At 37.2% G+C, this 16,545-nt stretch overlaps 1 protein-coding gene across 2 annotated transcripts in view; it reads left to right on the plus strand.

Moving 5' to 3' along the window:
- Positions 1-16,545, plus strand: part of FAF1 (Fas associated factor 1) — a 511,731-nt gene that overhangs the window by 230,162 nt on the left and 265,024 nt on the right. For both annotated transcript variants that reach the window (XM_019018242.3, XM_055348410.2), the window contains exon 7: positions 8,549-8,654. In XM_019018242.3, the coding sequence (XP_018873787.1) occupies positions 8,549-8,654 (106 nt within the window). The remainder of the gene's footprint in view (positions 1-8,548; positions 8,655-16,545) is intronic.

Here is a 16,545-nt window from a genome sequence, read left to right on the forward strand (position 1 = left end):
CACCTTGCTGCCCAGGCTGGAGTGCAGTGGCAGTCTTGGCTTACTGCAGTCTCTGCCTTCCAGGTTCAAGAGATTCTCCTGCCTCAGCCTCCTGCGTAGCTGGGATTACAGGCGGCCGCCACCACACCTAGCTAATTGTTTTTTTTTTTTAATTTTTAGTAGAGACGGGATTTCACTATGTTGGCCAGGCTGGTTTTGAACGTCTGACCTCAAGTAATCCACCCGCCTCAGCCTCCCAAAGTGCTAGGATTACAGGCGTGAGCCATGACACCCAGGCGAAGATAATGCAAATATTTCTATTGAAAAAAAAATCATAATGAAGAAAAAATATTTATACCAGTGAAGAGAGAATGAATATATGGTCTGTCAAAACCATTTCTTTCATTGAGTTAAAATTCAAACTGCTTTTAAAAAGTTTGTATATCAGGCCAGGTGCGGTGGCTCATGCCTGTAATCCCAGCACTTTGGGAGGCAGAGGCGGGTGGATCACGAGGTCAGGAGTTCCAGACCAGCCTGGCCAAGATGGTGAAACCCCGTCTCAACTAAAAAAACAAAAAAATTAGCTGGGCACGGTGGGTGCCTGTAAACCCAGCTACGTGGGAGACTGAGGCGGGAGGATTGCTTGAACCCAGAAGGCAGAGGTTACAGTGAACCGAGATCCTGCCACTGCATTCTAGCCTGGGTGACAGAGCAAGACTCCATCTCAAAAAAAAAAAAAAAAAAGCTTTTACATTTGCCAGGCGCAGTGGCTTATGGTTGTAATCTCAACTACTCAGGAGGCTGCAGCAGGAGGATCACTTGAAGCCAGGAGAAGACTAGCATGGTCAACATAGCAAAACCTTGTCTTTGTTTTTTTTTTTTTAAAGGTTCTACGTTTCCTTATATCTTTTCTTCTGTCTCTAATTGAAAAGAAAACGTAGTTTTTTGGCCGGACGCGATGGCTCATGCCTATAATCCCAGCACTGTGGGAGGCCAAGGCGGGCAGATCACCCGAGATCAGGAGTTCGAGACCAGCCTGGCCAACATAGTGAAACACCGTCTCTACTAAAAATACAAAAATTAGCCAGGTGTGGTGGCACATGCCTGTGGTCCCAGCTACTAGGGAGGCTGAGGCAGTAGAATCGCTTGATCCTGGGAGGCGGAGGTTGCAGTGAACCTAGATCGTGCCACTGCACTCCAGCCTGGGCGACAGAGTGAGAGACTGTGTCTCAAAACAAAAGAAAAAGAAAACATGCCTTTTTTTTAAAACTGTTTCATTATTTCTTACTGTTTCATTATTTCTTTGGTTAACACTCATCCTTTTGACCCTGAAGATCAAAAGTTGAAGCAGCATGAACTTTTTTTTTTTTTTTTTTTGAGGGTCTGGCTCTGTCACTCAGGCTGGAGTGCAGTGGTGTGATCTCAGCTCACTACAACCTCCCCCTTCCATCCTCAAGAGGTCCTCCCACCTCAGCCTCCTGTAGCTGGGACTACAGGCACGTGCCACCATGCTGGGCTAATTTTTGTATTTTTTGTAGAGTCTGGGTTTCACCTTGTTGCCCAGGCTAGTCTAGAACTCCTGGGTTCAAGCGACCCACCCACCTCGGCCTCCCAAAGTGTTCAGATTACAGGTGTGAGCCACAGCGCCCCCCCCCCCCCAACTTGAAGGTAAAAGACTGCTCCAAGGTGGCTTAACCATGGCTAACTATCATAACCAACCTAAATTAGGGGGTACTGTGTGAGAGAAAATTGCTCCTGGATGCTGCAGCTGAGGACTCAACTCATAGTTAGCTTTAGAAGCTAGGATCAGTTTGCCTAGATAACATTTTAGCAAAAATGTCTTTGCAAATTACACAGATTACCATGGCATTTTTTTTTTCTTTTACAACAGAGTCTCTCTCTGCTGCCCAGGCTGGAGTGCAGTGGTGCGATTTCGGCTCACTGCAACCTCTGCCTCCCAGATTCAAGCAATTCTCATACTTCAGCCTCCCGAGTAGCTGGGATTAGAGGCATGTGCCACCACGCCTGGCTCATTTTTGTATTTTTAGTAGAAACAGGGTTTCACCATGTTGGCCAGGCTGGTCTCAAATTCCTGGCCTCAAGGGATACACCCACCTCTGCCTCCCAAAGTGCTAGGATTACAGGTGTGAGCTACCAAGCCCAGCAAACATGGCGTATTTCTTACAGCCTTCCCCACTAACCCCTCTCCTCAGAGTCATCACAAAACAAAACTTAAGCAGTTCACATGCCAGTTTCTGTGGAAAGCATCACTGGTCTAATTTAGTTGTTATTCTGTGTTTCCATAGCACCTTAGGAAAATCAGTATTACAGAAGCACAGGGGTACTATATGTGAATTGCAAGTTTGCTTCTTTGCCCATCCCTCAGTAGACTCAATAAGGGCAGAAATGTGATCTTACTGTGTTCACTTCCTTAGTACCTGAAGGTCCAATCGTAAGAGTGTTATCTCTGAAGTTAGACCTAGGTCATTGCTACCTTTTTTGTATGATAGTAATTAAGCAAGTAACTTAACATCAGTTTCCTCATCTGTAAAATGGAAATTATGATAATAACTTCATAATGATATGAATCTCTTAATGCCTGGTATGTGGTAGCACTTGTTAAGTGTTAGTCATTATTATTAATGGCTAAGTGAATGGAGCAGGCTAGAGTCTAAGTTTAAAGATAATACCCTTATCTGACTTCTCCAAACAAACTCTACTCATAAGGAGCATCAATGTGGTAGAATCAGCCCCAAACAAGACCTCTGTAAAAAAGAACAGGCCGGGTGTGGTGGCTTATGCCTATAATCCCAGCACTTTGGGAGGCTGAGGCGGGCAGATCGCGAGGTCAGGAGTTCAAGACCAGCCTGACCAATATAGTAAAACCTTGTCTCTACTAAAAATACAAAAATTAGCTGGGCACGGTGGTATGCGCCTGTAGCAGGTACTCGGGAGGCCGAGGCAGGAGAATCGCTTGAACCTGGGAGGTGGAGGTTGCAGTGAGCCAAGATCATGCCATTGCACTCCAGCCTGGGAGACAGAGTGAGACTCCATCTCAAAAAAAAAAAAAGTCAGTCTGGGTAACATTAGGCACAATATACAGTTAAGTTTGGTGATCAAAACAAGGTTTTATTCTGTATGAACTCCTGCCAGGGGATAGAACTAAAACATGAAAAGTAACTGCTACAAAAGCACTGTAGATCCTTTTGCTGATGTTTCACTATCACTGTAAGATTTTAAAGTATGAGTACCCTTCAAAAGTGTTCTGTTTTCAGTAAGTTGTAATAGCTCACCTTATAACTTATGTGCAATAAAAATTCCCACTTGGCCGGGTGCGGTGGCTCACGCCTGTAATTGCAGCACTTTGGGAGGCTGAGGCAGGCAGATCACGAGGTCAGGAGTTTGAGACCAGCCTGACCACAATGGTGAAACCCCGTCTCTACTAAAAATACCGAAATTAACTGGATGTGGTGGTGTGTGTTTGTAATCCCAGCTACTCAGGAGGCTCACGCAGGAGAACTGCTTGAACCTGGGAGGTGGAGGTTGCAGTGAGCCGAGATTGCGCCACTGCATTCCAGCCTGGGTGACAGTGCAAGACTCCATCTCAAAAAAAAAAAAAAAAAAAAAATGCCACTTGGCCGGGCTCGGTGGCTCATGCCTATAATCCCAGCACTTTGGGAGGCTGAGATGGGCGGATCACAAGGTCAGGAAATTGAGACCATCCTGGCTAACATGGTGAAACCCCGTCTTGTTTCAGTGAGCCGAGGTCGCACCACTGCACTCCAGCCTGGGTGACAGAGCGAGACTCTGTCTCGAAAAAAAAAAAACTGGGTTTTTAAATGTAATATTCATAGTTCTATGAGTGAAGGATTATCTTCCTCTTCTAAGAATTTGCAGAGTGGTTAAATGCCTAAAATAGGGTCTTTTACATGTTAGACACTCAATAAATATGGTTGAAAGAATGAATGGGGAAAAAAAGAATGAATGACTTGTCGAGTTCAAAGAACTAGCAAGTAGTGAAACGGATTCAGATCTGGCTTTATGACTCCAAAGCAGTTTAAAGCCATAAATATTATGCTTGCCAAATTACCCTCTTCCACAGCTATCCAGGAATTGTAGAACTAGACAAAATTGGTGTTCTAAAGCAGTCTGGCAGTCAAACTGGTCCTGGCAAACCTGTTTGCAAAGTTGTTACACAAGTCTGCCAGTCAAGATCAAGAAACATATCTAAGGAATTGCATAAAGGCAAGCGCTAAAAATATTAAACATATGCATAGATTCATATGTAAAGGTAAAGGAAGATCTATATAACAATCAAGACTTCTGGAACTCCGAGCTCCTCAGCCTAGCATTTGAAGCCCTCCATAATGGAGGTCTTTAACATTGTTAAGGTTTTCTCTGTCAGAAACCTTTCTTCACATCACCTTACACTTCTTCCTCATTGCTTTCTAACACGTTTCTTAATATTTCCCCATCTTCATTTCTGAACTGTTCTATGTCTGAAATCATCCTCCGTATCTACTTATCAAATTATTGTCCATTTTTCTTCATAGTACTTTAAAGTATTCTCCCTTCTCCATAATCTTAACATCTTTTCGAACCTCTCTGAGGTCAGTGATTTCTATCTTTTATTCCTGTATTATTATAGATAATAGGAATCAAATAATTATAGAGTGAATGAATGAGCGGTAAACTTCTAGCAGGCAGGAGTCTTGTTCACCTTGTATCGCCCAAGCAGCCTAGCCTTTTGGGAGATAGGATGCTCAGGTTTGAAGAACATAGAATCAAATATAGGTTAGGGGCTGGATTCTACCTCTTTGTAGCTTGATGACCAGGGACAATTAGTTCCACCTCTTTGTAGCTTGATGACCAGGGGCAATTAACCTTTCAGAAGTATAATTTTGTGAGTAAAATGAAACCTCAGGCTAAAAAAATGATAATCAGTAGTTCTTTGTATGCAGTTCAGAATATGCAGAAGTATTTCTTGAATCTTTATACAGTTGAATTGAATCACCTTCTAGTTTGCTACTTTCCAAGGGATATACTGATAAGTAATCAGTTATTATAAAAACATATAGTCTAGAATTCAGGGTATCCACACATGAAACAAAGCAAACTGTACAAGACAATAAAGTATGTGATATAGGAATTCAGAGGAGAAGAGAAGGTCATTACTAAACCCAAGTAGAGGCCTGAAAGGTGATCTGAAAGCTGTGCAGTATTTGGAAGGGAGCAAAGGAAAGGAGGATGGGAACAATATGAACAAAGATTGTAGTGAGCATGTTTTTGACATGAGGGGATGTCAGACAAGCTCTAGAGAAAAAGCCACATTTTGGAGAATAGTTGTACAATAGATCTACCTTTGAAAGGCCTTCAAACCTCAAGAAGTCTTTCCATTACTCGCCATTTCTGTCCTCAAATTCATTCAACATATATATATTCATCATTGACCCCATCTATTGTCTGAGCCTCATTTCCCAGTAGACTTCTCTCACACAGCCTTCACTGCAGTCACATTGAGCTTTTGGCTGCTTCCTGAATGTGGTCATTTTTCTGCCCTTCCCGCCTTTAATGCCTCAGTAGCATTTGGCGTAACTGATCCCACCCTCCTATTTGAAACAGTTATTTCTTTTGGCTCCCTTATACTAGACTTTCTTGATTTTTCTCTTCTCTCACTGATGATTTATCAATCTCCTTTAAACTGACTCATTCTCCTCTGCTTGATTTCAAATGACTGAAATGCCCTAGGGTTCCATCTTGGCCTCTCTTTTGTCTGTGTCACTTATTTTTCTAGGTGATTTGTTTTGGCTTCGAAGCCTAAAAACTGACTATATGCTACTGACTCTCCTGCTCTGGGCTCTCTTACTTGACCTTTGAGTCTTATATTCAACTCTACATGACATTTTTTTTTTTTGTTTACTGTCTAATAGACATCTCAAAACATCTCAATGGACATCTCAAACTTTGAACGAAAACTTCACTCTCAATTTCTCCACCTCACCTGCCACTACTCCACTTTTTCTTGTTAAATGTAATTTCATTCTCCGATTTACTTAGGCCAGGAACCTTGGGGTTATGTTTTTCTCTCACACTCCATCAGTAAGTGGTCTGACTTCCACCTCTAAAATATATTCTGAACTTGACAGTTTTTCATCTGTGCCTCTACCACCTTAGTCCAAGCTACTATCACTTCTTTCCTGAACCAGCCTCCTGTCTGCTCTCCCTACCCCCAGTCTTTGCTCACTGTGGCCAGAACAGCCAGAATAATCTTGTATAAATGTAAATGTAAGTCATATCTTACTAGTTCTCTTTATAAAATGTTCCAGGGGCGGGCCGGGCGCTGTGGCTCACACCTGTAATCCCAGCACTTTGTGAGGCTGAGGTGGGTGGATCATGAGGTCAGGAGTTCAAGACCATTGTGACCAACATAGTGAAACCTCATCTCTACTAAAAATACAAAAATTAACTGGGTGTGGTGGCGCACGCAGCTCCTTAGCACCTGGAACAATGCAAGTCATCAAGTTAATGTTGATACATAAATGAATAAAATCAAAGTCTTAACTCCTATGGTAGTTTCCAGAAGGCAACATTTCTGTGTGAGATACAAAGATGAATGACTCTTGCCTTCTAGAAGTTCACAATTCATTCATTATGCAATAAATATCTGTAGTGTGCCACACATTATGCTTAATTTCTTTTCTTTCTTTTCCTTTTTCTTTTGTTTTTTCTTTCTTTTTTTTGGGACACCGTCTCCCTCTATCGCCCAGGCTGGAGTGCAATGGTGCCATCTCAGCTCACTGCAACCTCCACCTTCTGGATTCAAGTGATTCTCCTGCCTCAGCCTCCCGAGTAGCTGGGACCACAGAGCCCAGCACGACGCCCAGCTAATTTTTTTTTGTATTTTAATAGAGACGAGGTTTCACCATGTTACCCGGGGTGGTCTCGAACTCCTGAGTCCAGGCAATCCACCCGCCTTGGCCTCCCAAAGTGCTGGGATTGCAGGCGTGCACCAGTGCACCCAGCCCATTATGCTTAATTTCTAAGGATATAGTGACAAAGGTCCTTGCTTCAAGAAATTCTATTTCAGTTGGGTGTGATTTTCTTTTATTTTGGTTACTAATATTTCATGATACATATATTGGTGCTTGCTAAGTATAGTCTACAATTAACCTGTGAACGCTATGGAAGACAATAGGGCAGACAGATTATCTGCCTAATTCTTTTTTTTTTTTTTTTGACACAGAGTCTCGCTGTGTCGCCCAGGCTGGAGTGCAGTGGCACAATCTCAGCTCACTGCAACCTCCGCCTCCCGGGTTCATGCCATTCCTCTGCCTCAGCCTCCCAAGTAGCTGGGACTACAGGTGCCCGCCACCACACCTGGCTAATGTTTTGCATTTTTAGTAGAGACGGGGTTTTACCGTATTAGCCACGATGGTCTTGATCTCCTGATCTCGTGATCCACTGGCCTCGGCCTGCCAAAGTGCTGGGATTACAGGCGTGAGCCACCGTGCCCATCCTATCTGTCTAATTCTGATCTTTATGTTGTGTGTGTATTTGTCACATAGTTACAGATGGGCAAAGGAGGAAAGTTGAAGGCTAAAACCATGGAGCACACCCAAAATATTTTCCTGGTACCATAGGCATGGCAAAATTACACTTGAGACAGGCAGTAGAAATTATTCAGGCATACTGATGATAGGTCTTTATTTTCAATACTGATGAAAATAATATTTCTAATATTAGTTTAATACTCATTTAATATTAGTTTAATACTCATTTAATATTAGTTTAATACTTCTGTATTTCACTTGTAATTGAACCAGAGTCTTTGAGTATACATTTTAGTAGCATATTTGGAATTTGATATAATTGACAGTTCCAGGAGGAGATAAAAATAGAACCATGACTTACATTTCTTGATTTTTTCACTAATTTCGTATACTCTTCATGGTTCTGATAAATTTCTAAATTTTGGAACTTTGTTATAGGCTTTACAAAATGTTGCTATGATTTCTCCAGTTTCTAAATTCTGTGTATTACTGAGTCCTAAGTGAAAGCACAATTATTTTGAATGAATTTTTACATAGCAATTGAAGTTCTGTAGATTTCAATATCTTCTGAATTTTGACTGAAATCAGATTCATGAATATAAATAATAGTTTCATACTTCTGTTATTCTAGAACAGCTATTTCACTTGGAATTGAACCAGAGTCTTTGAATATACATTTTAGTAGCATATTTGGAGTTGATATAATTGACAGTTTTGTTGGAGGAGATACATATACAGATATTATGAATTAGCCTATGACTTGTAGAAAATTCTTAAGTATACAAAGCATTTAGACTTGAAATTTAAAAACACCTTGGTAGAGAAAGAGTTAACAGGTTAGCTCCCCTTGATTGTTCTCAGTGTGTTCTCTTGCCTTTAGGAGCTGAAAATATGATAACATTGGGCCCAGACATGCCTGTGTGGAGGTTAGGGTACTCCTGGGGTTTTTGCAGCTAGCTGTAAAGCAAGCTAGAACTTGTTCATCTCTGAGTTCCTTGTTTTTCTTTCAACCCTTTCAGTGCCCTGCAGGAGTCATTAAATCAAAACTTCATGCTGATCATCACCCACCGAGAAGTCCAGCGGGAGTACAACCTGAACTTCTCAGGAAGCAGTACTATTCAAGAGGTGAGTTATGTCTCACAGCTAAGAAATAAAGGTAGCTCATTATAGCTAATGTTGACCCTGTTAAAGAGGGCTTATCTGTTCTGGTTGGAAATTCTCTTTATGTTTCATTATTGGGTTCTTAAATTTTAATTAACTGGAGCATCAATGATTACTGTAGATATACTAAATGACTTGACCTAGAAAGATGTAAATGGGAACTCTTGATAATTTTTAAACTAGTCAACTTGAAACGCTGCTTAAAAATAACTGATTATTATGTAACATATTTCATGGTTTTATAGTCATTATTCAAAATACTACTTTGGAAATTGTTGACAACATTCATTTTGGAAGATGCTTATATTTTATTTGAAAGGTTGCTCTCAAATAATAATTTATATTGTGTACTCTGCCTGTTTCTAAAAGGAATTTGAGGGGACTTTTCTTAAGCAGCTCCATCCTGCCCTTGGGCAGTATGCCTAAGATGCTGTTGTAGACTATCTTTTAGCTTAGAATATGAGAAGAGTCTATTTATAGTGTCAGTATTTTCTTCAACACGACCAACCAGGGCCACTGTTTCAAAAGAGAACCTCCCCCAAGAGAGAAGAGGTACCTTCTTGGTATGCCTTGGGCCCCACCCACCTAAAAGCTAGTAATTCTATCTTCGTGGAGGGTGGGGGGAACATTTAAGGCTATGACAGGACTTGTGTTTAGAAACATTGAAATGATGACTATGTTGCATTACACCTTATAAGTTATGAAAGCAACAGTCATTTGTCTACTAATTTTTCTAAAGAGAATTAATCATGCTTAATCTTGGATTATTTTATAATGTTTTTCTTAGACTACATTGCTTAAAATAATCACTTAATGTCATTTTGAAAGAACCAGTTTTCACCCTGGTGTTTTCTTTCAGAAATATATGAACTGTTTCTGTAGACTATTAATGGTTTCCTTTTTTATATTGTGTTAATGAATTTCAGCTTCTGAATTTGACATGAATAACTTATTGCTTTATTTTCTTCATTGATTACTTGAATAGTTTGTTGACTCTAGAAGCTAAACTCTTTAAAATTTTTTTCTGATCTGATTGCTAAACTGAATTGTAGGTTTGAGTTATTTAATTTTTTTTCAGGATTTTAAATATGTATAAATTGTAATTTCATTTTCAACCTCCATAATGAGTATTTTATTCTCTAAATTAAAAAACTTAATTCCTTGAAGAATCATTTGTGTTTTTCTGGTAGAAATAATGTTTTGCCGTGGCTCCATCTCCGAGTTATTATAGCATCTGAAATTTTACAGGATAGTAAAATCTAAATTGTATATGTGAATATATGAAACAAGGAAATTTAGATTTAAAATAACTTCAGTTTAACCAACATAACAAAGATAAGAGGTAAATTCATTTTATTGCTGACTTGAAAATTGAAGAATAGTGTAATGCATGATGAATAAATATAGTTTGCCTTTTTTTCCTTCGGGGTTGAATTTTCTAGCCATAATTTTGCTGCCACCCTCTCAACCCCTACCCCTAGTTTCTGTTATTTGAGTGTGTTTCAGCTTTCTCCCACAAGAGGGCAGAAAGGACTATTCAGCAGATAGCCTAAAAATGCTATTCAGTGTTTTCAAATTAGCTTCTCTTATATTAACAAAAAGGAGCATAATGGCCAAGTTATTGTTTGATTTACAGATAATTGGCATATTGCAGGGAGGAGACTTAATTTCACCCTTTTAAATTAAACAGGGAGATTTAAAAAGACATAAAATATTCATTAATGTTCGGTGATTATAAAGTAGTGGCATATATTTATTTTGCCTTTATTACTGTTTCGATGGGAAAATACTGCAAATATTTCCGAAATCGAGTTGGCCATACTGACAAGTTGAAATGTTTAAGCAGCGTTAATGCAATCTGCTCACACCTGATATCCTATGCAGAATGATTCAAAATGACTACATCAATTATTAAAAGAAATATTTAAAATTCTGTAAATGTGCCATTGTGTGCCACAGTTGGCTGAAACTGTTCTCTGTGGCCTGCTATTTAGATTATCAAATATATCTTAAGCTTCAAGGACTTAAAAACAGTAAATCTTTTTTATACCATTTTCTAAATGTCATTTTAAAAATGTTCCAGAAATATTTTTGCAAAGACAGATATTCTTATGTATTTCTTGTCAAGAATTTGGTTTCTTCTCCTTTTTCCTTTTTTTCCCTTTAAGTTAATTTAAAATAATATTTTTAAATGCTAGTTTGCCAGGAACAAATAAATGCAGTTGCTACTTATGTCACTTGCTTCTCTGTGAGTAGACAGGTACACATAGGCTGTTTTATTCTGTACAACTTAGATAAAGGATGTGGGACCTCTCTGGGCCTAGTTCTGTGACTTTTCTGCTTCAACTTGTGGAACACCTGTGATGGAGGGGGTAGTTTCAGGTGAAGGACAAGGTGCCCTTATCTACAGCTATTCAATCCACAATGACACTTAAGTATGTACATTTTTTCTTGTTGCATGATTGGAAAGTTAGTTTGATTGCATCAAGATAAAAATATAATTGTGAAATTATTTTGTAGTTTTATTTTATAATGCTAGTATTTGTCTTTTATTAATGTGAAAGCTTAATGATACCATATGTGCTAAATTGTAAATTAATCTATCTCACCAGTTTCAGGAATTTCTTTTCAGTATTAATAGGTCCAAGAATAAATCCTGACTAATATAATTGAGGGAAAGGAAAAAATGTTCAAAACACAAAGGTTCCTGGTCATTTTTTTAGTGTATTATATATATATATTTTTTTTAATTTTTGAAAGCCTTGCATTTTTAAAAGAAAACTTTGCACTATTTTTCACCCAGAGGGAAATTTCTATTAAATGAAACAGGATTGAAAAAGGCACTATGATTTCAACTTTTAATTAGAACAAAGTACATTTTTTTAAAATACTGAGTTAGAAAATAGAACTAAAATGCAGTTTGAATTTCAAATAAACTATTCAATGACCATATGGTCATTGCAAGTTAATGGTGATAAACCAAGAGTTGTACAAGTGTTTGTTCATTCTGGCTTTGTGGTCTGCTGCCTCACAATGCGTGACTTGTGTCCTTTAGGTGCTCTAGATTTTAATTTAAGCCAGTTAGTTATTGAGGGTTTTCATTTTGATTTTGTTTTTTTAAAACTCTGTACAAATCCTTCCAGTTACATTATCCTCCTGGTTGGGGAGAAAGCAGTGACAGTATAAAAAGGTCAGAATGGAGAGAGTTGCAAGTAGTCTTAAAGACGAAAAATCTTTTCTGTTTTCCATTATGACCAAGCAGCTTGTAAAAAATATCAAAGAATGTGACAGTAACTCTGTGATAGTCTGTCTTTTCAACCTTTTTGGGTCCTAAATTAACTATTTGTCACACTTTAAAATTGTGAGTTTCCTTAAATTTAAACAGGCTTACCTTATTTTAATGAATTTTTTTTACGCTGAGAATTCAGATTTGTCAACAGTTTATTGTGCAGATTCTAGTAATTCTCACTAATACTATTAAAGATCTGTGGTTACAAATGCACTTGGGGTGGGTTAAATTAAGGGGAAAAAAGATTGATTCGCTTTCAGCAAATCCAAAACCCAGGTGTGGAAAAGGATATGAAGTCTCTGAAATCAAGCCAACTTTTCTTGGAAACTGATTCTTTGTTATCGGCCTTACTACTGCAGAAGCTTCTGTTAGGCAAAATATTGTTTTCTTTGTAGATGTCATATAAATTTAAGGAATATACACATGACCCAGAATAACAATAAGAAACCTAAGTATTTTTAGTGCAGAATCATGGAGTATTACTTATCTGTTACAGCAAGAAGCATGATGAATAGCTATTGGAATTATTTAAATCCTCTTCCAAGTTTCACTTTACCTCAGAATTCTCACTGTTCTTATTAATGTTGATTTAGCTCTTAAAGGCATGAAAGGGGAAAATTGGCAACCTATAAAGATATATCTTGCAGGGAGTAGTAAAACATTTCAGTACTATTACAGTGTTGTACAAAGTAGTGATTAAGTGGGAAGCCAATAGAGTTGAATAAGTCTCAGGAACTGAATGAATTAAATACATAGATTATACCAATCCTTAAAAATAATCTTGGCTAAATAATCATAAGGCTAACTCTGATTCTGAACATTTGAACCTAACGTCGGATTTTGTGTGTTGTGTCTATTTTTCTACTTGCTACTTTCTTAACTTGCTTGACTAGCGTATATTTTGGACTATTCTCCTTTAATGCTGGTGGCCAGTAACAGTAATTAAAATATGTAGTCTTTCACAGATTGTGCTAATTATTGATGTTCTAGTAGTGGGTTGACTATAACTCCTTAACTAACATGGCCTTTCTGTAAATGTTTTAAAGTATTGGGTGTTTTTTTGGTTTGTTTGTTTTGTTTTCCAGTATGGGGAGGGGTTGGGGTTGCTGGCACAGAACTGAAGTAAGAGTAGGGTAACTGAGAATGTGCATATGCAAGAGGGTAAATTAAGATGTGTGCTTATTTAATTAAAAGTGTAAGTGGTTTGTTTTTACTGCAAGATAAATGGCATATATTGGATCAATTAGAATGAACCAATTTAATTAACATATATTATAGTTTGATTTTTTAAAATTTGAAATCACGAATGACATTTTAGCAAGAATGAAAGAGATAATTTCTTCTGCAACTGGGCAGTGAATTCAAGCCTTTATTCAGCTTTCAGAAAAGACGATTATGCATCTTTTAAATATGCATATATATTATTAGTTTCAAGTTGCATTTGAAAACTGAGATCTGTTGAAATCATACCACTTCAAATGAATAAATCAGTAGGGATCATTTTATAAATATTGAGGTTTCCTGTGATTCTTAACAAATTATCCCCTGAAGTAATAAATTTAATATTTATAATGTAGCTCTTTGGAACTGACAAGTCTTTTCCCCTCTCTGGAACTATTTTAGAATAATCTGGATTGGATATCTTTTTTGGCCCGTATAAGTATTTGTCTACCTGCATTTCAAGACGATAGAAGCAATGACATTTTAATAATTAAGAACAGTCTTTAGCCTTTTGTTACTTAAGTTTTGTGTATCAAACATGATAGCTGACCACATTTCATCATCTGTGATTTATGTGTTGGTAGTTTTGAAATGCCTGGGTTAAGAGAAATTACGTTCAGTTATCAGAAACTAATAAACATAAGATTTTTTTATATGCAAGAAAAGGCAGAGAGTAAATAATTGCACTGGTGACCAATACTGTAATAATCCTGTTTTACAATATGCACTTGACAGGTTGTAATAGTGCTAATTGAAGAGACTAATTCACACTTGCTTCATTCTATTCAAAGGCAAAATCAGCAGCTTGTTTTGCTTTTGACCAGATGGTCCTCATGAACACCTACTGTGCACTTTAAGTGCTTTACTAGAATTACAAAGGCCGGGGGCTGCGTTCGACTCCAAATGATTTGAGAAGAGAGAGAGAGAGGGGGGAAAAGAACCTCTGTGCTCAATGGATTTGGTGCAAGTAAATTAATTCTAGTGGACCCATTACACACTGAGCCCCCTTTTCAAAGCTCTGAGCCTCCTCGCTTGCTCTGTAGCAATGAGAAAGAGAAAGGCAGATTACTGCAAACAGAAATAAAAAAAAAAGGGGGGGTATGAAAGGGAGAAAAGAGGCCTTGAAGCCTTTCATATCATTTGAGTTTTTCAAGTGCGTTATTTTTGGGGAGGGTGGATGTATGAAAAGCCAATTGGAGTTTTTTTTGTTTTAAAGTGCGCTATTTAAGCACCATGAATATAGGCGCAAGAGCAACAGTTGACTGAGTTTACTGTGGTGAAGCTTTGTGTCCGAGGATGAATCAAATTCATTATATTCAACTCTTTGTGTTTTAACATGAATGTAGGGTTAGTTTCACAAGACTGTGTCTGTTTAGGATAATTATAATTTAATATTTTCCTTTCATAAAGTTATCACTGTAGATGTCTAAAATTTTAATCAAAGCAGATTTTGTACATTGACTTTGAAGCACCCTGACAGTTTAAAATTCAAAGGAAAGCTTTTTTAGTTTTCAAAAGAAAAGGAAGGCTCATTCTAATGGCATTGAAGCAGAGATTATTATAACTAATTAGAAGTCACACATCTGTTAGCTTTTGGTTTGTGACTTACTTATGTATTTTTTGAGTAAAATATATACTTTAAAAATATATTGCTGTTATTGTGTGAACCTAAAGGAATAAAATGCACTTAAAAGAGAACCATTTATTTGAGCCAACCATTTTTTGCAAATCTCTAGATGATCCTATAAAAATATGTAATGTAATAAAGTACATTAAGTGTGAATTGCAGTTGTATAATTAATAATCTTAGTTTGGAATATGCTTTCAAACAATATTTTCACACAGTTCTGTTATCATAATTCTGATTATTAACCAAACTTATGAGATTAAAAAAACTGTCCAGTTTGTACAAATTTATAGTTATTCCTTATCCTTAAAGCTGTTCATGTATAGTACTGTAATTTGGAATACTAAGACTGTGAAATAATTAGTTCTTATTGTAAACTATGTGGGTTAGGATACAAGGAATCAAATTTAGGAATATACATCACCTGCTTTTTATGTTTTTGTAGTTCTAAATTTAATTCTTGTGATATATTTTAGTGGCATTGTTTACTTTTGTTTGATGGCATATATTACCGCCACCATGTTAATTTTAATTATAGCTATTATCAAAGAATACAACAAAATCATACCAATAGTTCATCATGATAATTGTAAATGTTTCATAGTCTTCTTAAAGTTTGGATCGTCTCTTCAAATTAATGTCTAGAATTTATATTTTAAAAGGCATATTGCATCAATAAGCTTTTTATGTCAATAAATTTTAATTACATTTTTAGAAAATAAAACACAGAAATGCACAAGCAACCCCAAAAATCTTTTTTATTTCTTAAAGACTTCCTTTAAGAGGGTAGCATGCCTTTTATATATTTAAAATAAAATTTGATTCATATTAATGTACTCATACTTTGGGAGTGCTCATTGAAATGTAAGTTATAGGGTGAGGAGGGATATAAGGAGAATTCCCAAACCTTCCACCAGCAAAATATACAATGAAATTTGTAAGTAATGAGGCATTAATGAATTGATATCCTTGGGGAGAAAAACATTTCAAGAAAAAATATGAAAGATTAAGAAAAACTCACTGCAAAAAATTTTTTGCAGTAGACCATTTAAAATAAAGGTAAAGGTACTAGATTTCTTTCTTGTAGGTACAATAAAAAGCTATCTTTAAAGTCAGAACCTCAGTTAGCAGAAGTGGATTGATCATGACCATGTAGTCACTTACTTAGATGGGGCTGATTCTTTGGTTTCACAGAGACAGTGCTCCTCATGCATGAAGAAGAGGTTTTTCTTTTTCAGTATTAAAATATTAACTCCTAGATTCCTGAATGCCAGAGACAAGGTTATTTTCCTAGGGTATGTGTTGGGAAAGGCTATAATTTCTTCATAGATGTGGTAAGTACCACATTACCTAAGCTGAGAACTATTTTAACGTTTAACTATCTTCTAGTCCTAAGATAAGAAATAGTAACCAACCTCTTCATTCCTCCCCAACCCTCTGTAAAACAAACGTGCACACACACAAGAAATTAAACCAAAGGATGGGTAAGTGAATATAAAGTGCTCATAAATATAAGCTGGACCAAGACTTGGCATATTAAGATAAGGCCTGCATGTAGAAAGTTATTTACATGTTTATCTTTATATGCCAAAGGTTATTTGGTTACAGCCTCTTCAAACATCTGGTTATGGTAATTTTTCTTTTGTCTAATGTGTCTTGTGTATGACTCAGTGTTATACAGTTAAGGAGTTTTTCTTTTTCAAACATACTTTTTGTGA

This window comes from Gorilla gorilla, chromosome 1 (genome assembly GCF_029281585.2).
Source record: "Gorilla gorilla gorilla isolate KB3781 chromosome 1, NHGRI_mGorGor1-v2.1_pri, whole genome shotgun sequence".
In the NCBI taxonomy this organism is placed as follows: Eukaryota; Metazoa; Chordata; class Mammalia; order Primates; family Hominidae; genus Gorilla; species Gorilla gorilla.